The sequence below is a fragment of the Mycteria americana genome, chromosome 1 (assembly GCF_035582795.1).
Source record: "Mycteria americana isolate JAX WOST 10 ecotype Jacksonville Zoo and Gardens chromosome 1, USCA_MyAme_1.0, whole genome shotgun sequence".
NCBI classification, from domain to species: domain Eukaryota; kingdom Metazoa; phylum Chordata; class Aves; order Ciconiiformes; family Ciconiidae; genus Mycteria; species Mycteria americana.
Window position 1 is genome coordinate 34898485 of NC_134365.1, and position 23855 is coordinate 34922339.

The 23855-nt window shown below is 36.4% G+C and overlaps 1 protein-coding gene across 1 annotated transcript in view; it reads left to right on the forward strand.

The window, feature by feature from the left end:
* The window catches only part of ARID2 (AT-rich interaction domain 2), a 110679-nt gene that overhangs the window by 63966 nt on the left and 22858 nt on the right, over nt 1–23855 (forward strand). The window contains exons 6-15 of the mRNA XM_075494459.1: nt 2340–2407; nt 11227–11293; nt 11373–11623; nt 12736–12832; nt 12912–13121; nt 13536–13703; nt 15004–15079; nt 18175–18309; nt 18779–18978; nt 19356–22216. Coding sequence (XP_075350574.1) covers nt 2340–2407; nt 11227–11293; nt 11373–11623; nt 12736–12832; nt 12912–13121; nt 13536–13703; nt 15004–15079; nt 18175–18309; nt 18779–18978; nt 19356–22216 — 4133 coding nt within the window. The remainder of the gene's footprint in view (nt 1–2339; nt 2408–11226; nt 11294–11372; nt 11624–12735; nt 12833–12911; nt 13122–13535; nt 13704–15003; nt 15080–18174; nt 18310–18778; nt 18979–19355; nt 22217–23855) is intronic.

Sequence of the window (23855 nt, forward strand, 5' to 3'; positions counted from 1 at the left end):
ACTCAAGGGATAAAAATCTTGATCTGAGTTTCAGAATTACTTGATGTGTTAGCACATAAATTTTAAAAGAGACTATTCCATCAAAATACTTCAGTATGTGAAATAAATTCTTCTGTTTGACTTGTTCATTGTGACCTCCATGCCAAGTTCCTTGTTAATTGCTTGTTTGTCTTTCTGTCAAGGAGAAGGGGGGGGGGGGGGGGGGAAGTTAACCCAAACCATCCTAATATCATAACAGCATAACTCCTGTCTTGTGGTGGCGAGGAGGAAGTATTTACTGGTCTTATGTACTGATTTTTTTTTTTTAATACTGAATTTCAGAAATTACCACCATAAGAAATTGCTCAGATGAGCTTTTTCAGCTAAGTGTATTTAAGTCTGCTAGTACAGATGATCATATCTGTTTGAGTATAAATCTGCTTTGCATGTATAAGCACAAACATAGTATGGTATGTCAGAGAGTCTGTTTTAAAATTCTGGGGAAGAATCAGTGGTAGACATTGTATGCTTTTTGGTTTGTTTGTTTGGGGGGGGTGTTTGTTTGTTGGTTTTTTTTTTTTTTTTTAAATCATTAGTATTTTTATGTAATGATTTGTAGCTTCCTCCTCCTCCCCCCAGTATTGCATTAGCGTTCTCCAGCTTCTCTCTTACATTTTTGATTTTTACCCATGCCCTTCAGATAAGGTTAGATCTCAGTCATTTAGTGTCTGCATCTAGCTCAGTCACAAGAACTTTCAAGGAAAAATATTTGAAAGGAAGCTAAAGTGAAATTTAGTCCTGCATTTTAGTGATTCTAGGAGGCTTACTCTCTAGATTTTTGAGTGTGCCATCACTCCCCTATTCTTTTGATGGAACTTCTACGGACTTAGGAATTTATAAATAATTTAATCAAGTTTTTATTGCTATTTCATTATTTTTTTGGATGTTGCAAAAGTAGACAGTGTTTTCTCGAGTTCTTAACTTGGACTTCGAGCACAGGCTTGTTCCATAGCTGGTCTGTATTAGTATTTCTTATATTGAAAAATATTTGAGGTAGAGCCAAGAGGAATGACAAGCATGTAATGGGCTTGCTCTTTTCATTCCCTGGGGAAAATTTTGTTTTTATCTTACCTCATTACATCTTCTGGATAAATCCAGGGAGTGTCCTGGCAGCATTAGGAGGACTAATTGGGACAAATTGGGGAAAGAAAGGGGGAGTGTGTTTACTTATTTTTGAAGCATGAAGCTTTGATTTGAAATTCTTACATGCTTTTATATTATAAATAATGAAGGTAAATCTGTCAAGTTTGGTGATTAAATGAAATCTGTAATTAGCAAATTCAGGTAGTATGAAAATACTGTCACGATAATTTCAGGTGTGAATAAATGATAGCTGATTAACACTATTTAATATGGGTTTTAGATTTGGCTTGTCTATAATTAAGGTTTTATCATTGTTAGTATTTATAATACACTGCTTCTAGGTAACAAGAAGAATATGTCTTCAGCTTCCCCCACACCCAAGGTTTAAGATGACAATTATATTGCATGTGATAGGGCAGACCCAGGGGTTTGCGGGGCTGGGGGGGTAGGGGGGTATATAGTATCTTCAGTTTGGAGTGCTGCATAAGCCTTGGTTTGGATTCTCTGAGCGGAAAGCTGATGTGGTCTTGAAATTGGGATTTGTAGCCTTTTGTTCAAAACAATAAAACATTATGAACCAAAATGTTTAAGTGCAACTTAAATGTGTCACTAGTTCATAACAGAACTATTGCAAGACAGAGTTTATTTTTGGATTGACTGAGTCTTTGAGTCAGACTGAGTCTTTGATGCTTTCAAGCAGTGATGATTATAAAATTTGTGGTAGTGGCTCCACCAAACACCCAAGAACATCCATTAGGCTTCCTGGTTAAATACTGACTTTCAGTTGAGTACTGTCAAAATCTCACTGCTACTATTATGTTTTTTAGAAAACATTAGGTGGCATTTGTTTAATCACTCAGGTAGTGTTTACAGCTTATACTGTGCACATGGAAAACGGTTGTTGATGTGAGGTTGAAACTTGAGCAGTCATCTTGACTCCTGGAAAAGGGCTATGGAGAAGTTGTTTTTTAAAGGGTTCACAAACTAGTCTATTCTTTATGGACTACTTATTCTCAATTTAAACTGTAAAACTGCAGTAGCAGTTAATTAAATGACTGTAGAAATTTGAGTTGGTTTAGTACAGGACTTTTTTTAAATGAAAAGGAAACACTGGAAGAGTCTGTAGTGTGGTTGAATATTTAGTTTATGGATTAGTAAAAAGTCAAACAAATGTTCATTTTTTTTATTTTACTAAATTCTGCTTTTTATGCTTAAAGCTTTAGGATCATTTTCTGCTGTGTTTGGAGAAGAATGGAAGGAGAAAACTGATAGAGATTTTGTTAAGGTAATTAAAAAATTAATTTAATAATTTTAAACTGCATATGGCGGGTATAAAATTGTTTAAAAAGATAGAAAATTATAAGATATACTAGCATATGTCTTGAATTACTCTCAACTTCATTCCTTTGATTTAAATATAATAAGACACTAAATCACAGTTGTCATAAAATGTTTGGATAAGCAGAAAGAAATGTATTAAGAAAAAATAGGTGTAGGCAAATGAATAAAGAGGTTCTATGTTTCTTTTTATAAGAAAGCTAATATGTGTGAGGAAAAGGAAAGCTGGCCAACATATTTAGCAAGAGAAAACAATGCTCTTTTGTTTTTTTTTTAAACTGCCATGATCAGTAAAGATACATTCTGGATTATGAAAATTAAGTCCATAACATGAGAAGCATAGGACAAATTTAAGTTAGCGATGTTGCAAGTTTGTTTCAGTTACACTATTTTTGCACAAGGCTTTTTTATCTTTCCACTAGAGGGCATGATCTACTGTACAAGTAATGAAATGAAGTAAAAATACAACTAAAGTTTCTTTGTATAAATGCTTCCTCTTTATTCTAGGTGAGCATTTTGAGGTGAATGAGAGCATGAAATACATTATAGCTGGAAGAGGTTTGACATTGCAGCATATTTGCTATGATATTCAGTTTCCTTAAATTGAATTTCAGGTGATGATTTATGTGGCTAAAATAGAAGAAAGCTACATTAAAATATATTTTGGTAACTTCTGCTTTTAAAAATGTGAAGAGAGAAGCTGCTGAGTTCCTTATGAACTCATAGCCAGGTTTCTGCTCAGTTTCTTGATTGTCTCGTATACTGAAATGTCTTACCAGTATTATAAAGAAACTAGTATTATAGTATTATTTGTTAGGAGCTTTTTCCATTTGTCTTTTGTTTTATTTTTGTGTAACTCAATTTGGGGGCAAGTTGGACCATAGTAGTGTTAGTTAAATGATAAGTATTGCTGAAATATCAGTGAATAGATTCCCTAACCAAAATTTCCTAGGTAAAGTCAAGAACAAAAAAGGTAAGCTCTCATATTTGTTAGTATATGAACTTGAAAATGTGGTTCAAATGTGCTGAAGGTAAGGGAGGGGGGAGCTTCACAATCTTTTGTTTCCTTTTCCCATTGAAAAATATGTCCAGACGTACTATAGATTGTGTTTTGGCTTGTGGTTTTTTTTTTTTTTTTTTTTTTTTTTTTTTTTTTTTTAAAAAGCACTTAGCACTTCTGTGTTGACTTCACCCTAAACTGTAGAAGACTGCTGCTGATCTAGAGCAGCAACAAGCGCCACATCTAGATCTGTAAACATTTTAAATTACACAGAATTCTAATTTATTATATGTTCATTAATTACATAAACTTAAGTAATTGTGATAGATAAGGACAGATGGTTCTGATAAATGTTTTTAACGAAGTGTTAAGTAGAACCACTGTAACTGCAATAAGGTTTATGAATAAGAAACTTGGATGCTCTCCAAGATCTATTTTTGAACATTACAACATGTATAGTACCACTCTGTAGTGAAATACTGCTGAAAGCATGTCAGAAACTAACACCAGATCTAAAAATATCTCTAATGCCAAGAATCTAGATTTTTCAGAACATCTTACCTCAAGCATTTGTTTGACCCTACTACTGGCAGTAATTTATTTTGTATTGCAGCTGTGGCTGTGTCAAAAGAGAAATCAGGGGAAGCATTATGGGAGCTTCATGACATAGGAGGGAGAGATTTGGTTGGCAGAGAAGACGTGTATCTGTTTTTTTTAAATTTGATTTTGCAGCTTTAAGACTAATAGAATGGCTATTGAATGTGCATTCCTCCTTTCACTGTTCATATTATCTTTTTTAAAATTCTTCTTTATTTGTTTGGTTTCTCTCTTTTTTTTTTTGCTGCCAGTTGTTTGTGTCTTGATTTTGTAAGGTTATCATTCCAGTTTGTTTCTCTACTATAATGACAGCAGATTTGAAATTTGTGTAAAGATGAAAATGGAAAAGAGTTTTTTAAGTGGGAGAGGAAAAATGCAGAATTATGAATTAAAGTATAGTGATGGCATGAACACACAAATGGTAGAGATTCATAGAAAGTAGGGTGGGGAAGGCAATTTCTTAAACACATGAATTCTAGACTAATAGGAATTGAATTGATAGAAATTCTGTTGAGTTTGTAAACATTATCCTCAGATTGTAGTGGATTTTTCATGTGTTGGAGTTTTGGGGTTGGGGGGGTGAGGGTGGCTGAGAAATATCAGAAATCTTGAAACTGTTCTGAAAATGATTCTCAGGGTTAAATTCAGGATTTGTAGAGAAATCAAACTTGGATTCTTGGCAACTGAATGTCAGTTTAAGTGTTGGTATGTCAGTTTTATGGGAAAAAAAAAATAGAACTCCTAGTCTTTGTTAGCTGAAAATAGCTTTTCAGATGCAGTGAAACAAATAAAAACGATCTATGAGATATGTTCAGAATATTTGACATTTCATCTATATAGCTACTCTTACTAACTTTTTTCTAAGCTGCTTCTCCTGCTTATTAAAATATACGAACATGAACTTGGAACTTTGGATTTTATAGAGGCATTTAGTTTCTGTATTTCAATGTCTTTATACAGACATTGGGGGTAACTTTAGAATTATGTATTTATACTAAAATGTTTTGTGGAAGTTTTAAATGTTTGCTTAAAATAAGCTTGATTTAATTTTTAGTCTCTTAATCGTATTAGTATTTTTAAATTAGTTTTCAATAAAGAAAAATGGCCATATGTTTTTCTTCATCATTTTTTTCTCTTCATTCTACTATATCTTTGCACACTAGGAGTGGTACAGCATCACCGTTAGTATTTCTCCCACTCTTAAATATCTACACAATAACTGTTGGTTGTTTGGTATTCAGTCAGCTCTTGAGTTCTGTATTAATTTATCATAAAGAATTTCTCAATTGTTTCAGCACCAATACTTCGATTTTTATATTCTGCTGTTCTCTAATTTTGACTTAAAATCATTCTACTTTACGTATGCAGTATCATGATTTTTTCAGAACAGTCTACTAGTTCGGTAATGTGACATTCATGAGCAGATGAGCTTGCCTATTTAGTTGTCCTCCAGCATCACTGGTGTTCCAGTTGAAGGTGAAGATGGAAAACAATGTGTTTCTTTATATTAAACTTTGAGAGAATCAATTACCTTTTTCTTTCCCTCCCCCCCCCAACCCTTACTGCATTATAAAAAACTGTTTGGAAAATTTGTAATTTCCATTACCTTATCTGCAGCACTACATATTTTCTTACTTTCTACAGTGATTCCCCCTGAATGGAATCAAAAGTCTTTGCTAGTCAGTGAATCTGTTCCATTAATTGTCAGAATTTGAATATGACTTTAGTTGAACCTGCTGTTATCCATTACAGCTATGTTAATTTGTTGCTTTCTCTTGATTTTTCCTGGTGTTGTCAATAAGCTTAAATCTCTAGTTAGTTGGAATTGACTGCATGTCCTTACTTAAGGATTGGAACAACTGGCATTTAGCCAGTGATCTTGTATCTCTTTCTTGTTTTGTCATCCCCATCCCCAAGCTCTGATGACATCCTGCTTAGGTGTTCTCTGATCTACTCTGGAAGCTCTCCTATTTTTAACTGTTTCATTTCTCTTTTAATTTCCTTATGTTTGCAAGGTTCACTTGTGTGTATAGTTTGTCTTTCAAGAGTGACTTGTTTATGTAGCATGCTTATAATCAGATAGCTAAATCTATTTTTCCAGGTATTTCTTTTGTGTTTCCAGTAGCTGCCCACTATCTGATGTAGTATATGAATAATTGCATTAAATTTGTTCATGCACCATTAATTTCTGTTTACTTCAATTTAAGCATTTGGATTTCATGTTCCTGGACTTCGAGGCCTCTTCTACCTGTAGAGTTCCAAAATCCACACGTATGCAGTTTTTGTGCTTGCTGTATTGCTTTGCATAATGCTTTACTTCTCTGGTTTCCTTTTTTTTTTTTTTTTTTTTTTTTTTTTTTGTGAAGTTCTTATTTTGTTGTGTAAGTCGTCTTCTTCTTTGTATAAGTTTAATAATAATTTTCTTTACTGTGTATTTATTCTTTGAATCTTTCTTAGATAGTGTGTAGAGAGAGATCCTTATGCATTTAAATACCTGAAATACTTTTCAGAAATGTCACCTTTTTTGTCTCTCACAGGGATCTGTCAAGCTGACTAGACTCTAGTTGCTCTCATATTTTTCTTGGACAATAAGTAGTCATGATTATTGCTACAGGATATGATTTGTGGACTCAAATGTCCGTTGTTTTCATGGACAGTAATTTGGTTAATCTGATTTTCAGTGAATTCTGTATAATCCTATGCATCTTTTTCCAAAGTAACTTGGCTACTGACAGTAATCAGATTGTGCATGTGAATCAAGTTCTTTACCTTTGTCCATTGTCTCTTAGTGTCTAGATGTCACGTAGTCAAGCATTGTTTGTTTGCTTCCAAGTTTTAGCTTTATATTCCTATTACCAGTGTGTTATCATGATCTAAAATATATGTATAGGAATAGCTATTGATAAAGAGCTTCACTTTTTCATCCTTTCTTGTTCACTTCTGTTGATAGGAAGTATCAGATTGCAGCTATCCGTAGTTTATAGTAGGGAATAAATAACTGCTCGTGATGCTAAATTGATTTTTTTCTTGCCTCTGTGATATAAGTACATTTTTCAAAGGGATGCCCAGAAAGCTTGACTTAACTCGTCTTTTTCCACTTTTGCCTTTCCTTTGGGCAAACAAAAATTTTTTCATGTTTCTCCTTGTTCTCTTCTAACAGATAGGTTGCAAACATTGTATGTAGGTTATTTAATTCTATTTTCCACCTCATCATTCTCCTTCCACCCCTGTCCTTTTCGGGGATCATTCCTGCTTAGGCAGGAAACAAATGTTGAGTGGACTGAGAGCAATCAAACCAGTCTGCTTAAATGCAAAAAAGAAGGTGATTCAGGCCAACTTTTCCTTGTTAAGAAAAGAAATAGAGGCTGCAGACTCATTCTGAACTTAAGATGTCTGAACACCTTTATTCAGGAGTACAAGATGGTGATTATTGTAGATAATCTTACAATAGGTTTGGAAGAAGAACTGGGCTGGTTTTTTGATTGTTTACTGGCAGGACACGTGATGCAGATGTGAAGATTTATCTGAGACATGGAAATGTCTGTATTTCACCAGAATCGCAGAGGGTAACTTTCAGAACAACGTGCTATTCTTTTTTTATTGGTGTTTTTTTCCCTACTGTGTTGTAAGGGGTTTTGTAATTAACAAGCTTCATCATTCCAGTTAAGGAATGGAAAGTACAGTTTACCTTCCTGAAAGTCTTATCAAGGACTTTTTTCTTTCGCTCTTTCTTTCTGAAGACGTCTTAAGTGTCCTGGAATCTGCTTTGGGTTTCTTGGAATCCTCTGTCTGAGTGAAAGATGCAGGATTCATATTCACTATTGACTCTACGTTATTGTTTATATGGGGGTCAGGTGAAACCTGTTTGTTATAGCATCTCTCAAAAAACCTGCATCTTTTTAAATGTTCGAACAACTTGATTTCATGCCTGACAATTTGATTGAGACTTCGATTGTCATAGGCCAGGCTGACTGCACTTTTTTAATTCCTTACATGACTGTACATGCAGTGCACCAGGTCATTGCTTCAAGCTGGTTGTCATTCTCTGAACAGAATAGTAACTTTTCTGAGGGAGGTAGTCAACTGTCCTATGTAATGGCGCCTGCTAGAAGATAGCTTGTTGGAATGAAATGGGAAGTTGGGAACCTTCTAAATAATTGAGACAGATGCATCTTTCCTTGGCTAGGAACTCACCTCAGCTGTCCATGTTAAAACTTTTGGGGGTTTTGGAGCTCAGTATAGTGATAAATGCGTATCAGCTTCCATCTCTACATTCATTGCTGCAACATGCTTGTCAACAGCAAAAGTCCTCAGAAATCCTGACCCCTCTATAGTTAGCAACCCGTCTCTGAAATAGATGCATTAAATGCCACATATAATAGTTTGTATCTTAGCAGCTTGGGTTTCTGAACACATTGCTTACTGATAAGCTGTTTAAGTTACTGGCTTCTTGAATGGAGGATGTAGGATAATATTTCTGAGTTCTTTGGTGATATCACTGGAGCTTTTGCAGAATGTTTGAAATCTTAAAATCTGCAAAGTACTCACAGGAAGCCTGGTTTGCTACTGCAGTAGACATTTCATGGTTGCTGAAACACCCATGACAGATGCTGGCTTTGGGAATGCAAACCTACAGTTTTTAGCAAGCAAAAGGCTCTGGGACACTTCCGCAGGTAAAGCAGTGTTTTTGGTGAGCATTATCACCCACAGTGCTTCTGTATGTATAAACACTCAAGAGAGAAAAAATGTGTATCTTTTTTGATTGTTCTTTTTGAAGTTGTATTGTCTGCATATTCATATCCTATCCTCCAAATTCTCTTCATCAGAGCTTTAAGAGCCTTTCCAGATCTCTGGGACTCAGAGGAACTGAGGCTGTGGGGGACGCACGTTATTCTGGTGTGCTTCACATAGGTAACAGGGCTTGTGCATATGCTCTAGGTAATCCTGAGGCAAAAGTTCTCTAGGTTGAGTTGTTAGCATCTTATGCTCATAGCATGACTGTATAATGAAACCATTTGAAGAATAACAGTTATATGTAAGTAAACTTTATTTGGTGCTTTGGTATATCTCTCATTTTAACTTACAGAAAGGAGGCATGTTCTGTTCCTTTCTGAAAAAGATAATCTGAGCTGACAACTAGCATTGTTTGACAGACTGCTCCTTTAGGAAGGGGAGACTTTCATAGTTGTTCAAGCAACTAGCGTGGATCTGTTTATTCTGCAAGTTTTAGGTGAGATGTACAGTTTTCCAACAATGTATTCCTGTCCTCATCTTTAGCTATAGGATTTTGAGGCTTTATCTTCAGCAGCCTCTGTAGTGTCTTCATCTGCAAAAAACTTAAATCCTCATTTTCCATCCCTTTGAGAGCATGTCCAGGATGATTTGCCTTCCGGATAGAAAAATTTGCTCCTTTATGACTTTATATTGCTAGAGGTTTTTAAGTGTTTCATTTTGGACTATACACTTAAGTATTAAGAGGTGAAAAGTGGATTATTGGAGGATTCAGCTAGCAAAATGTGATGATGCTGTTTTAACAGTTAATGTGTGACAGCAGTTTTAACATTGTATTGTGATTGAATTTGGCCTCTTCCAAAGGGATTCAGGTTGAATTTGAAGACTTTAAGTATCTCGGTTCAATATTCACTTTTTAAAAAAATCCTTGACTAATTAAACAACTAATCTTTAAAAGCTTCTCAAGTTTTTCTTTTAAGTAGCAGTGAAATGTGAAGGCTTGCTGTCTTCATTGCTTTTCCAAAAGGAAACATCCTAAAGCAAAGTGTGTACGGACTAGTAAATTTTCAGACAGTATACTTCTGTGTGCTTTTTAAAATAATGACTGAAGTATCTTCCTTAAATAGTATCCTTCTCTAAAAGTAAAGACAGATCAAAATGAAGTACATCCTGCAGATTTTACCTGCATGCCTTGGTCTTCTGTGGCTCTTGATGATAGCCTCAGTATTAATTAGAAAAATCTGTTTGTCACAAACAGTAAGAAGTTAGACTTTTATCTGGCTGTTCCTGTGTATGCTAAAATGAGGTAATAATCCTTTCTGTGCAAGTAATCCTTTTTACTAAACAGCGCTTGGATGTCATTTAGCAGCATTGCAGTGGAAAATAAAATTCTTCCAATTTAGAAAATCTGTAGTATTCTATGTTTCAAGAAAATAATAGTGTCAAGCTTGGTATGAATGCTGTAATTTAGTAATTACATTTGCATAGCAAAATTTCTCCTGCTGTTCAGCTGGTTGTACTTCCCATCCTTCCCTTTTTATCCAGATTTATTTGTGGTTTTATTCTGTGATCATTGCCAAAAGAGGAGCTGTATTTCATTAGTGAGTCAAAGGAATGTATAAACTTTTATTAGTCAAAGGAATGTTTATATTTTTATTATAATATACACATTAGAATGTATATATCATCATATATTTTTATATTAATATACATAATAATGTATATTTTTATTAGCTTGCAAAACTTAATCACTTGATTAATTCTTGAATTTCAACAGGACTAGCGACATAATAACCATTTACAGATCAGACCATATATTTGTAAAGTAATTTGAATTCCCATCTGCTGAAGCATTCTGTTTTGCTTATATTTATAAAGGGGTTTGGTGATGGTGGTTGTTGCTTGTCTCTTTTCATTGATTTATGATGATGAGGAAAACATAGCAGAAGCTTTAAAAAGTCTCTCCAGATAGAAATCTGACTGTTGTGCTTCTAGCAGGAGCTAACATCTACTGAAGCCGAGAGGAGTCACCATCTTCTGCTTTAGGAGTTCACTGTTTGTAGGAGGTGAAGGAGGAAGAACTGTACTTTTTTTGCACTTATAATTGCTGTATTTCTCATTGTCTGTGGAAAACTGTCCATGTAGTTTCAGTACGTGCTTCAGCAAAGTACTTCTGTGGTAGTGTTGGTTGATCATGAATGCATACTTCTGGTGCTTGAGAGGAAGAGTTTCTTAACGTAAAGTACTGAACATCTTGCATATCATCCCATGAGTGAAAAATACTGTTACGATTAGATGAATCAAGGTACTAGGAAATTTTTAAAGAACAATCCTTCTCATATTTTTTCAATATTTTAAAATAATAGAAATACAAATAATTAATATTTAGAGAAATATCATCCCCTAGAAATTAAGTGTATTTTTAATTCTTTCTTCAGTTTTGGAAGGATATTGTTGAGGATATTGAAGTTCGTGATCTAATTTCTGACCGAAGCAAATCTCAAGGTGAGACATCTTGACTAATCTTAATACGTGTTGGTAAATATAGCAAAAGAAAGACTAAAATTTTTTATTTACTTTGTAGATATTCCATCGGAAGAATGGATTTGGGAATCCTTATTTCATCCACCTCGCAAATTGGGCATTAATGATATTGAAGGGCAGCGGGTACTTCAGATCGCAGTGATTTTACGTAATCTTTCTTTTGAAGAGGGAAATGTTAAACTTTTGGCAGCTAATCGTACTTGTCTTCGGTTCCTGCTACTCTCTGCTCATAGTCATTTTATTTCTCTACGGCAGTTGGGGCTTGACACGCTGGGAAATATTGCAGCAGAGGTAATGTGCTTCAAAACGAATTAAAATATAATTTGATAAAAGCATTACTTTAGTGTTAATTAAATGAGTTACTTTTTTCCTTGATCATTGGATGAAGCAGGAAATAAGTTATTCTCTGAATTTGTAAATAGCAATTTGAAAACAAGTATTCAGGGCCAAACCAAAAACACAGACTGTGTATGTTGGTTTGCTTAAATAGAATCACATGAAGAAGACTGATTGTATAGGGAGATACAAGATATTCATAGTGCATAATTTGCAGTTTAGTCTCCCAGAGAGAAAAAAGGAATTTAGTTAAATTCTGCAGACTGTACACTAGCTTCTTCACTTTATAGTTATAACCTTTAGTCATAATTTCAAAATAGTACATTTGAGAAAGGGGGTGGTAGAAGGTTTTATGCCATGTGTAGTGGTCACCACTAAGCTAGTCATATGCCACTGCATATACCACCTGAATCATGCAAGGCATCCTTTTCTTTTCAAGAGGTTTGAATGTAATAAAATACACTATTTCAGTATGTCATATCATTGTGCAGATAAATTATACAGATTTTATAGGTAGATATGTTCAGATATTCCTTATATTTTAAAATATAACAGATAAGTTAAATGGGTAGGTATCAGAGAATGGGACTTGAAGTATTGGTCCACTGCTGAATATTGGAAAAAAGATCGTGTTTTCATTTACCGTGTATCCAGCTTCTGATATTATAATGTCTGAGAGCTCTGATTGCAAAGCAAGAGTAGATAGAAACAGGATGAATGATTGTGATAGCATTTGGGAAGGAATGTTTGTCGTTTCTGAAGTTCTGTTCTTTGTTAGGTATTAAAATATATTTGTGTATACTGTTGACTGCCTGGGAATAAAGTTATTTTCCTTATTCTGAGCACTGGAAAGTGTGAATTAGACTGCTACTTCAGAGCAGAAAAGGAGGAGGGAGCTCAAAATGCTAGCTACAATAAAAAGCTCACAGGGTTCTGTTTTTGTGAACACAAATGTAATTTAAACACTTTGAATCTTATATTTTGATATGCAGATTTAAGGATTTGAGCCATTAGCACTATATGGATAGTGTTAGTCAAAGATTTTTTTTTTTTTTCTCTCTCATCAGCTTCTTTTGGATCCTGTTGATTTCAAAACTACTCATCTAATGTTTCACACTGTTACAAAATGCCTCATGTCAAGGGATAGATTTTTAAAAATGAGAGGTAAGATCTCTAGCTATTCTGTTGTTGTATTAGAATTGTAATTATTGCTGTTTAAAACAATTTTGTATTTGTTCTTCAGGCATGGAAATCTTGGCAAATCTTTGTAAGGCTGAAGATAATGGTGTCTTAATTTGTGAATATGTGGATCAAGAATCCTATAAAGAGATCATATGTCATCTCACGCTACCAGATGTGCTGCTTGTAATCTCAGCACTTGAGGTGCTATACATGCTCACAGAAATGGGAGAAGTGGCCTGCTCAAAGATTGCTAAAGTAGAGAAGAGCATAGGTAAGGGAGAAGCAAAATCCATTACTCTCACTTATGTAACAAAAAAGGCTTAAGAACATGTCATGATCAGTGGTTAAAAATGTGGCCTGATTATGTGTGTGTGCAGCTTAGGAATGCATATTAGAATAGGAAGTTTTACTAAAATTTACTCTCTGTGTCCTCAAGAAATTGATGATGCTGATAACTAGGCAAGCTAAAACTTTTGAATTGGTTTTGGGGGTTTTTTGTTGTTGTTGTTGGTTTTTAATGCCATGAAGGAAGTGTGGGGAAGGGGGAAAAAAAAATCATCTACAGGAGCATGCAGAGGCTTGTTTTCTTTCAACACCTGGCAATTTTAAAGAAAATCAATATGTCCCAGCAGCATTCATTTGTCTTGTCCTAATGTCATTGTTGGTTTTACATTTAATACTTTAGATACATTAGTATGTCTGGTTTCTATGGACATCCAGATGTTTGGACCTGATGCACTTACTGCTGTAAAACTCATTGAACATCAGTGCGTTAGCCAGCAAGGAGTACCTGATGTCAGACCACAAGTAATAGATCATGGTTCTTCACAGGCCCATGCAACAGGTGTCCCAGGTTAGTATCACTGAGAGAGAGCATACTCTTCTACAAAATTTCCTACATGGCATGTATGATTTTTGTGTTCTGTAGGTTTCTGATTAACTTATGTAAATAAGTATAGCATTATGCATAACATATGGTATCTTTTTCAGATGCTTGTTCACAAAGCAAATATAAAACTTTGTTAGCCAAAACTGTTGTGAAACAAGCTTTAAAAGAATCTTAATACTTTTCAGTTGCTAATCTGAAAATTTACTGAAAGTTATGCTCACTCCTTATTTTAACTTGTTCAGTGGAAAGAAAAAGTATCCATTCTAGATTGTTCCCATGATTTGCAGAGAATTAGAGGTCCATTTTATATTGTGTTTTACACGGAATGTTATTGGGCAGTAACATACAGTATTTGATAGAATTGCAGAGATGAGATAGACACACGGAATCATGCCTCTGTTGAAGCTGCTAAACAGCTTATTGTGATGTGAACCAAATTTTAACTATTGTTTAAAGCTTGAAAAGTGTTTTCTTAATTGTAAGTTAAATTGTAATTATGATTGATTTTTGCAGTTTTATTTTGGGATTAAATACTAGCCGTTTGGAAGTTGATGGCACAGCTAACTATTACTGGTCAGGGGAATAGCATATGTACCTCATTCTGTCTTTACTAATAAAAGCACATAGCAGTATACCACAAGTGCACACAAGATGAAGCATAGCTATTCGTTCTGGGGAAAAAATGGAGAAAGAACCATTATGACAGACACTGGCTTGCATGTCTAAGTGTACTTGTTTCGGGAATGGGTGCAGATGCCACAGTGAAAGTGACTGGAAAAGAATGTGACTAAGGGGATGAACAAGAGTGAATAGAAGGAACCGATGTGACATTGCAACAAAATTCTTTACGTTGTATTTGCTTCCACTTGGGAATTGGAAAAATAATTGCTGTGTATTTGTGCTTGTTCTGGTGGAGTATTTTGCCACTCTTAAATCATGTTCAGTACTCTAAAGTACTGAGCTCATGGATCATGATTGTGAATCTGGAAGCTTTTGCTCACTAAGTGCTTTATGTCATCATCACACTTCAGTGGTGGCTCTGGCCTCGGCTTGCTCTGCTTGACTTTGGTAAATTGTGGTGCAAGTCTGTAGTCTGCTTAGTGCACCTTTGTGACTTGCCTTAGCTGGATACATCCTTGCTTACAAACACAGGAGAAACTGTACCAGTGAAAGTCATGGAGTCGAAGTACTTCATTCAGGAGGACAAAAATCATTTCAGCAAGTGTTGTGTTTTTTTTTTTTTCCTTCCCCTCATTCTCCACAGCCTCTAGGACAGCACCACATGTTGCTCCACCACCGGGAATAGTAGAAATAGACAGCGAGAAATTTGCATGTCAGTGGTAAGTGTATAGTTCTATTCAAATACTTTAATGAAGAAGAAAAACAAAGAAAAATGCCTGTATTCACATGTCACAGAATTTTCTAGCTTGCTTCTATTTACTGTTACTCATTTTTCTCAAAAGTATAAAGCAAAACCATTCTGTCATTCCTTTGAAAAGGAGTATGAAAGAAAAAGCTCAACCAGTATATTCACTCTTTGACAGTTCATACTTGAAATTAGTTGTTCTCTCTCTTAGAATAGAATTTAATTTGATTTTTGACTCTGATCTTGATTTTTGACTCAAAGATCTTGATCTTTATTTATTTTTTAAATTGTCAAGCAGCATTATCTGTTTCGTGGGTGTTTTCATCTGGTAACATGTTGCTATATTACTGTACCAATATAAAAGTAATTATCAAATTATGAAGCTAGGCCCTGCAAAACTGTCATGTGATCACTGTGAATGTCAAGTGAGTTTAGGAAGATCAAAGTATTTTCCATCCAAATTCTGTCGCTTTCAACTAATATTGTTGTCAGATATTTAGAGAAAAACTATTCTGCCCGTGGTTTTTACGTGGACTGAGGGTGATCTTCCTGAACTATTTGACTCATGTAAATCTACTCACAGTCTAAGTATTTGTATTAATTGGTTCCTGATGGGACCCTTCCACCTCTGCTGCTCCACAACTCATATGTTCATCAGTTGTCTTACTGATCGGTCAAGGGCCCTTAAGATAAAGTGAGTAGAATTTGTCAAAGCTTAGTGCTTTAGATCATGATTTAGTTTTACTTATACTTCCAGCAAAACTTTGATTGTGTGGGGGAAATGTTGCAGATTCTTGTTGGTCAACTGGTGGTGTTCCACTGTGCTTCTGTTTGCACACTGCAAAGTATTATTAATGTGCACTGCTGAAAGACTGAGAAATTGCACATTTAAACATTTAAACAGGGATACTTGGAGTCACCACAGCTCAATTTAGCGATCTGCAAGTTGGTGTCTAGCCAAAGCTAGTTTTCTAGGCTGCCTTTTTAATTAATGGAGTGGGAGATTCCCCCAATAGAAAAATGAATTGCCTTCACCTGCCTAGTTTCTGATGAGATTACAAATTACCTTCTGGTGCCTACTCTCTACTGACTATAGAGAGCATTGGACATCTAGCTTTCAGTAGTAAAGTTGTAGACAAGGTGAATTTTGCACTCTGTATAAAATGTAAAATAGAAGTTTTGACTGTTAAAATAAGTATGGGTAGGTACCATGCTCAACTGTGCAGTACCATCAAGTGACAGAAAATAATGAAACAAACCATAGAGCATGATATCAGGAAGATTTGGAATGTCTGCTTTGTTTCTGATTCTGTGTGCTTCTGCAGCTGTCAGTGTTGAATACTATTATTTTGTACTTGATTTTCTTCCGGTTAGTCTTAGGTAGATACAGCTAGTGAAAAATAAAAATTAACATCTAGTCCTGAAAATTCTCCTTAAATACTAACTGTGCTGCCCCAAAAAAAAAAAAAAAAGTAAATTGAGAACAGAGGAGTAGCCTCTTTCCAAGCATTTTCATCAGTGCTAACATAGAATGTCTTACATTCATGTAAATTTTCATGGTATGTTTTGGTCACGGTTTCCTATTGAGAGAAATGGGAAAATGAGTAAATCATAACAGTAGAATTTAGAAAAGTTACTATCTCTTGGAAGCAGCAGAGAGACAAGGTATTTAAACTGACCTTCCTGGATGTATCATTAGCCAGCTTAGCCTGAGTAGGAGTCCTTGTAAGGTAAGTGCGTGTGACAGTAAAGTACGAATTGCAGATCCCATTTCATCATTGTAAGTCCGGAATATCTTCAGTTCGTTGGTACCAGTGATAGTGTATCAGCCTAATACCAATGTATGCAACTGGACAGTCATTTGTCTGATATGCCAAATTTAATTAATACTTAGACTTTCTGTTATACAGTGTGATCTCAATTTTTGTAATAATAAAATTGTAATTCAACTGCAGGAGAAATAGCATTATACTTCCTTTTTACTGGTTATGAGAGAACACAATTTAAAGAATGTAATCATTTGCTTTTTCTATTTTGAAGCATCTGGTTATATTGGGAGTGTAGGACTCTACGAAGGAGAATGCAGTGGAGTTTTCCAAAGTGTTAGCATCATATAGTGAATGCTGACAATTTAAAAAATATTTTTATTCTGTCTGAGACTATATTCTGGTACTGGTATTTGAGCATTGTGTGAGAGTTGTTACTTACCTCCATTTGCTGCTGGGGATGAACCATTCCCATGTCTCTGGGTTGGAATAATGGGTCTGAAAGAAATAAAATTAAACTGATAGAAAATGTTTCCTTCTCTCACAGCTTCCTGGTTGGGGGTTGGTTGGTCTGTGTGCTTGTGGAGAGTCTGTAGGAGATACAAATACTTCCTCTCCCTGGAAATTCAACGTTAGGGAGAACAGGTTGTTCAAGGATTTTATTAATGTCTGTGTACTGTGGGACTCCAGGAATGAGAGAGTGTGTGTTTGTGTGCGGACTCTCTCAGAATCCCAGTGCCCTCTCTCCTGCCTTCCTACCTCTATCAGAATGACAGGGTTGAGATTGTTATTCTGTCTCTGGTTTTACTTGTATTTTAAAGTAAGACTGCATTAGCAGATCAGTTAAAATCTTGGTTTCGATACAAACATTGATTTTTGATAGAAATTTCTGATGAAGAATTAGCTAGCGTTCAGTCCACCTTTTGCTAAAGTAGAATCATTAAGAAATAAGAATAGAGCTGTGTGGAGGAGACATCACCAAGCAATGCATTCTTTTTTGGTTTTGTTTCTGAATATACAATAAAAAAGGCGTATGTAGAGACTATTTTGCATATTACATATGTAAATATGATATTGTATGTAAAACTGACTGCATGGGTTAGGGGTCCTATGTATTGAATCATAAGCAGTGAGAAGGAGAAAGCATGGAACAGACATTTGACAAGACAATATACTAAAATGCTATTTTCCATGTTGTTATCAGGTCTCAAAAGTCTCTGTGATACAGACAGAAGTGTTCTAACAACCCTTTTAAAAGTGCTTTCTTTATGTTTTGCTTCATAGTTTATTTTTTCATCCTCAGGTTGAATGCACATTTTGAGGTGAATCTTGATTGCTCAGTCTCCCGAGCAGAAATGTACTCTGAATACCTCTCTACCTGTAGTAAATTAGCTCGAGGTGGAATCCTGACATCAACTGGATTTTATAAATGTCTGCGGTAAGACAAAAATTCATGCAGCAATAAAGAAGCAATTGTATGTGTTCAATACTAACCTGTAGCTTTAGATTTCTTTGAGAAAAGACCTACCGAGATGAGTTTGAAAGACATCCATCCAGTTTTGGAATTTTAATTGAAACAAATGTTTAGAGTTTGTTTAATTTTATTTCATTCTATTTCAGGATCTTTGGTAGGGTCTACTTATAGTCCTTTTAATTCTTTCCAAAGTAGTTTTTGGAGGTATGGTAGTTTTTCATTTGGCTCATATGAGATCTTGGCCAACCATCTGGTGGACCTGTTAGTCCTCAATGGTGAATACTCAGATGCTATTGGAGAATCCTGCTGTACTGCAAGGATGCAGGCATTAGCGCAGTTACTCTGCACACAAGAGCAGTTAGTTAAAACAAAAACATTCTAAGAGGATTGAGTTATTGTGTTTATTAACATAGATTTATGTTGTGTTTGGCAGAACTGTCTTTCCAAATCATACAGTGAAGAGAGTAGAAGATCCAAGTAACAATGGTCAAGCACATATACATGTGGTAGGAGTGAAAAGGAGAGCTATACCACTTCCCATTCAGATGTACTATCAGCAGCAACCAACTTCGTCTACCCCAGTTGTCCGGGTTGATTCAATTCCTGATGTGTCTTTGTCTCCTTCGCCAGCAGGTTTTTAAATTAATTAAATATCAAGTATTTTGCATTGATTCTGAAATGACAATAAAAGACAGAAGTTTTTGAAAATAATTTTAAAGTGTTGGAAGTTGGGACCACATGTTTTGATTGATTTTATTCAATAATGTTAGGAATAGTATTGCAGTATGTACTTGCATGCTGTTCTAGTATTTGATGTGTAACCCATAAACTTGTCAGTCAGCAGACAAGCCATTGTTGCTGCATCATTAATTCAGATGCAGTATAGCTGAGAAGAGAAACTGCTTCATAAAGAATTATAAATTCAAGCCTTGGATTTTTAAAAATTTGTTATGTTAACGTGTTTTGAAATAATTTTTGCTTTCAAACTTTTACTGTGTCTATTTCAACAGGAATCCCGCATGGGCTACCAAGCGTAGGAAATCACTATCAGAGGACCCCTATTAACCAGTCTTCAACTTTGACAGCAACACAGATGTCTTTTCCAATTCAAGGTGTTCATACTGTGGCACAGACTGTTTCTAGAATTCCACAAAATCCTTCTGTTCATACACAGCAGCAACAAAATGCTCCAGTGACTGTTATACAGAATAAAGGTCCAATATCCTGTGAAGTAGTGAAGGCCACAGTAATACAGAGCTCTGTTCCCCAGTCTGCAGTTCCTGTTACTATTGCTGTAGGAGGAGCACCACAAGCTTCTAATCAAAATCACAGCACTACAGGACCACAGCCGTCTGTTACTGTTGTTAGTTCACAGACGTTGCTTCACCACCAACCTGTAATTCAACAACAGTCTCCACTGCATGCAGTGGTACCAGGACAGATACCTTCAGGCACTCCTGTTACGGTAATTCAGCAAGCTGTACCTCAGGGTCATATATTTGGCAGAGTACAAAACATACCAGCATGCAGTTCAGCAGTTTCACAGGGTCAACAGCTAATCAGCACATCGTCACAGCCTGGGCAGACATCATCTCAGCAGTCCTCTGCTGGCAACCAGCAACAAGATACAGTCATCATAGCGCCACAGCAGTACGTCACAACCTCTGCATCTAACATTGTTTCTGCCACCACAGTTCAAAATTTCCAAGTAGCAGCTGGGCAGGTGGTTACAATCGCAGGTGTCCAAAACCCACCAACATCTAGGGTAGGGTTTCAGAATATTGCACCAAAGCCTCTGCCATCTCAGCAAGTTCCACCTGCTGTGGTACAGCAGCCGATGCAGCCACAGCAGCAGCCTCCACCACCATCCCAGCAAAGTGTAGTGATTGTAAGCCAGCCAGCTCAGCAAGGTCAAACGTATGCACCAGCCATTCATCAAATAGTGCTTGCTAATCCAGCTTCTATTCCCACTGGTCAAACTGTCCAGTTGACTGGACAGCCAAGCATTACTCCATCTTCTTCACCCTCCCCAGGTCCGGTTACAAATAATCAAGTCCCTACAGTTATGTCACCTTCATCTACCACTCCTCAGTCACAAGGACCCCCTCCTACTGTCAGCCAGATGCTTTCTGTAAAGAGGCAGCAGCAGCAGCAACATTCACCAGCATCGTCGCAGCAGCAGGTACAGGTACAACAACCGATACAAATGCAAGTTCAGTCACAGCAAGCTAATACAGGAGTTGGCCAGCCTAACTCTGGTGAGTCTAGTCTGATAAAACAACTGCTTCTTCCGAAAAGAGGCCCCTCAACGCCAGGGGGGAAGCTTATACTCCCAGCTCCACAGATTCCTCCACCTAACAATGCAAGAGCTCCTAGCCCTCAGGTGGTTTATCAGATGGCCAATAACCAGACACCAGGTTTTGGAGTTCAAGGACAGTCTCCAGCTCAGCAACTGCTAGTTGGACAGCAAAATGTTCAGCTGGTCCCAGGCGCAATCCAGCCCCAAGGGGCAGTACAAACAGTACCCATTTCTAATTTACAGATATTGCCAGGCCAGTTGATCTCAAACAGCCCAGCAACTATTTTCCAAGGGACTACTGGCAACCAGGTTACGATAACAGTTGTGCCAAATACGAGTTTTGCTACTGCAACTGTGAGTCAGGGAAATGCAACTCAAATCATTGCTCCAGCAGGAATTGCAGTGAGTGGAGCACAGACAGGAGTTGGGCTACAGGTGCAAACACTTCCAGCTACTCAAGCACCTTCAGCTGGACAATCACCGTGTACTGCTGCTCCCCCATTCAAAGGTGATAAAATAATTTGCCAAAAGGAGGAAGAAGCAAAGGAAGCAACAGGTTTACACATTCATGAACGTAAAATTGAAGTTATGGAGAATCCTTCCTGCCGAAGAGGAGCTGCAAACACCAGCAATGGGGATGCAAAAGAAAATGAAATGCAGGTGGGAAGTCTTTTAAATGGGAGAAAGTATAGTGACTCCAGTCTACCTCCTTCTAACTCAGGGAAAACTCAGAATGAGGCCAATCAGTGCTCACAAGTCAGTAATGGGCCATCATTAGAAATGGGTGAGAACGGAGCTCCTGGAAAGCAGAACTTTGAACAAATGGACACACAGGAAATTAAAAGTGATTTGAAGAAGCCCCTAGTTAATGGAATCTGTGATTTTGATAAAGGAGATGGTTCTCATTTGAGCAAAAACATTCCAAATCACAAAACTTCCAATCATGTAGGAAATGGTGAGATATCTTCAGTGGAACAACAAGGGAATTTGGATGCCACGCAGCAAGATACTGCCAAAGGTGATCAAGGGGAAAGAATTTCTAATGGGCCTGTATTAACTTTGAGTAGTTCACCTGTTGTAAGCGGTACACAGGAGGCTGCAAAACTGTTAACCCAGCAACTTAGTGGTACCAACACTGATTTACCTAATGGACCTCTAGCTTCAAGTTTGAATTCAGATGTGCCTCAGCAACGCCCAAGTGTAGTTGTCTCACCACAATCTACGGCCTCTGTTATACAGGGGCATCAAATCATAGCAGTTCCACACTCAGGACCTAGAGTGTCCCAGTCTACCCTGTCGTCCGAAGTTCGGTCTACTAATGGCACAGCAGAATGCAAAACTGTAAAGAGGCCAGCAGAGGATAATGACAGGGAAACTGTTCCAGGAATTCCAAATAAAGTAGGAGTTAGAATTGTTACAATCAGTGACCCCAACAATGCTGGTTGCAGTGCAACTATGGTTGCTGTGCCAGCTGGAGCGGATCCAAGCACTGTAGCGAAAGTAGCAATAGAAAGTGCTGTTCAACAAAAGCAGCAGCATCCAACCACGTATATACAAAGCATGGTCACACAGGTATGTTGCAGTGTTCTTTTTATGTTTATTCCAACTGTGATTCTGACATGCTGTGAAATAATTCGGGTGAAAATGTAAACTCAGTCAATATCTCTTGCACAGTATTTAAAATATTCAGAAAATTATGGTTTCTGTTCTTTCACAGACTAAAGTTCTAATAGTTTACATACTTCTTCAGTGTCAATAACAGTAGTGGAATTTAAAATAGTTTGTAGCTTGATAATACACTGTAAGGAAAGAACTTCTGCTCACTGATTTCTTCCTTAAAGGATTAACTGTTCTGAAAACAACAATGATTTGTTGTATAGTCTTGTAAAAATGTCAGAATTGTTCTGCATTTTATTCTTGGTCTTGCTTATGGAGGGGTGAATATGTCTTTTTTGCAAGTTAATCACCACAACTGCTTCTGGCTTGCTGAAATGAGTTGAAGTTCTTGCATTTAAAGGTAGTCTTGAAAGGCTTGCTTCAGGCATTCACAGCAGTCAGGAGAAAGTATTGTTTTGTAAATTTTTTGAAATATTTATGTTTGTTTATTGCAAAATATTTGTAATGTTTATTTTATCGATACAATATGCATTGTTTGGGGTTTTTTTTCTGTTTGACAAACTTTGGAGAGGGCGCTTTTGTTTTGGTGGGTTTGTGGTGTTTTGTTTTTGTGTGGTGGGGTTTTGTTTTTTTTTTTCCCTTCGATCAACTTTTTTTTAACCATTTGAAAGTGGTTACTCCCTAACACTTTATTAGAAATGAGGTATGGCTATCAGTTGTATGACCATTGATAAGTACAGATAATCCTGTTTCAGATTATTCCAGTCTTTAGAATTTATTTTAGCTTTGTACACAGACAGAAAATCCCTCTCCAAAAAAATGTTCCTAACCTGAATAGGAGCAAAAAGAATAGAATAGTAGGTCTGGCAGTCACAGAGTTCTGACAGACTGTGGAGAGGAGAAATGAAATCTTGAGTGTATGTTAGTGCATTTTGACCTTGAGGCAAGACAGGTCTTTTATTTCTTATCTTCCTTTTTTGTTTGGTTGGTTGGGGTTTTGTTTGTTTGTTTTTGACGGGGTAGCAGGTGTAGACCTTATGGACTTAAACAGAGCAAAATTCAACAAGTGATGGCTAGGGCTACTTCTTTTTCTGTGTCAAGTTAGGTTTCTGTTGAAAGCTCTTTTGACTTTCCTTCATCCAGTTGTCAGAGATCAGGACTAACAGATAAAAAGTTTTCTTTCTTTTTCTTTCTTCTCTTTTCTTAACTGCCATACCACACAGAGTTATGTTTTTAAAATGTCTTTAAACTCACATGTAAATTTTCACTTAGGTTTTATCAGAGAGAGATCCATATTTTTCTGATACATTATTTATCTTCGTTCTTACTAGAAATGAATTGACCAAAATGAAAGTGTCTTTTGGCAGCATAGGGAGAATGAACTAGATTTTCTGTAGTGTGGATGAAAAAAAGCAAGCTATGCCTTGCTTTTTACAGTGAGTGTCTCTAGCTGTTACACAGTTTGAATTTCTGTTATAGCTTTGCTAAGGATTTGGCTGAAATAGAAAATGGTATGGCTATGTCTCTGGAATGGAATAAATATTATCTGCGGTTATTTATTCCCTGGACATGTGGCTGACAATTTTTCAGTTGT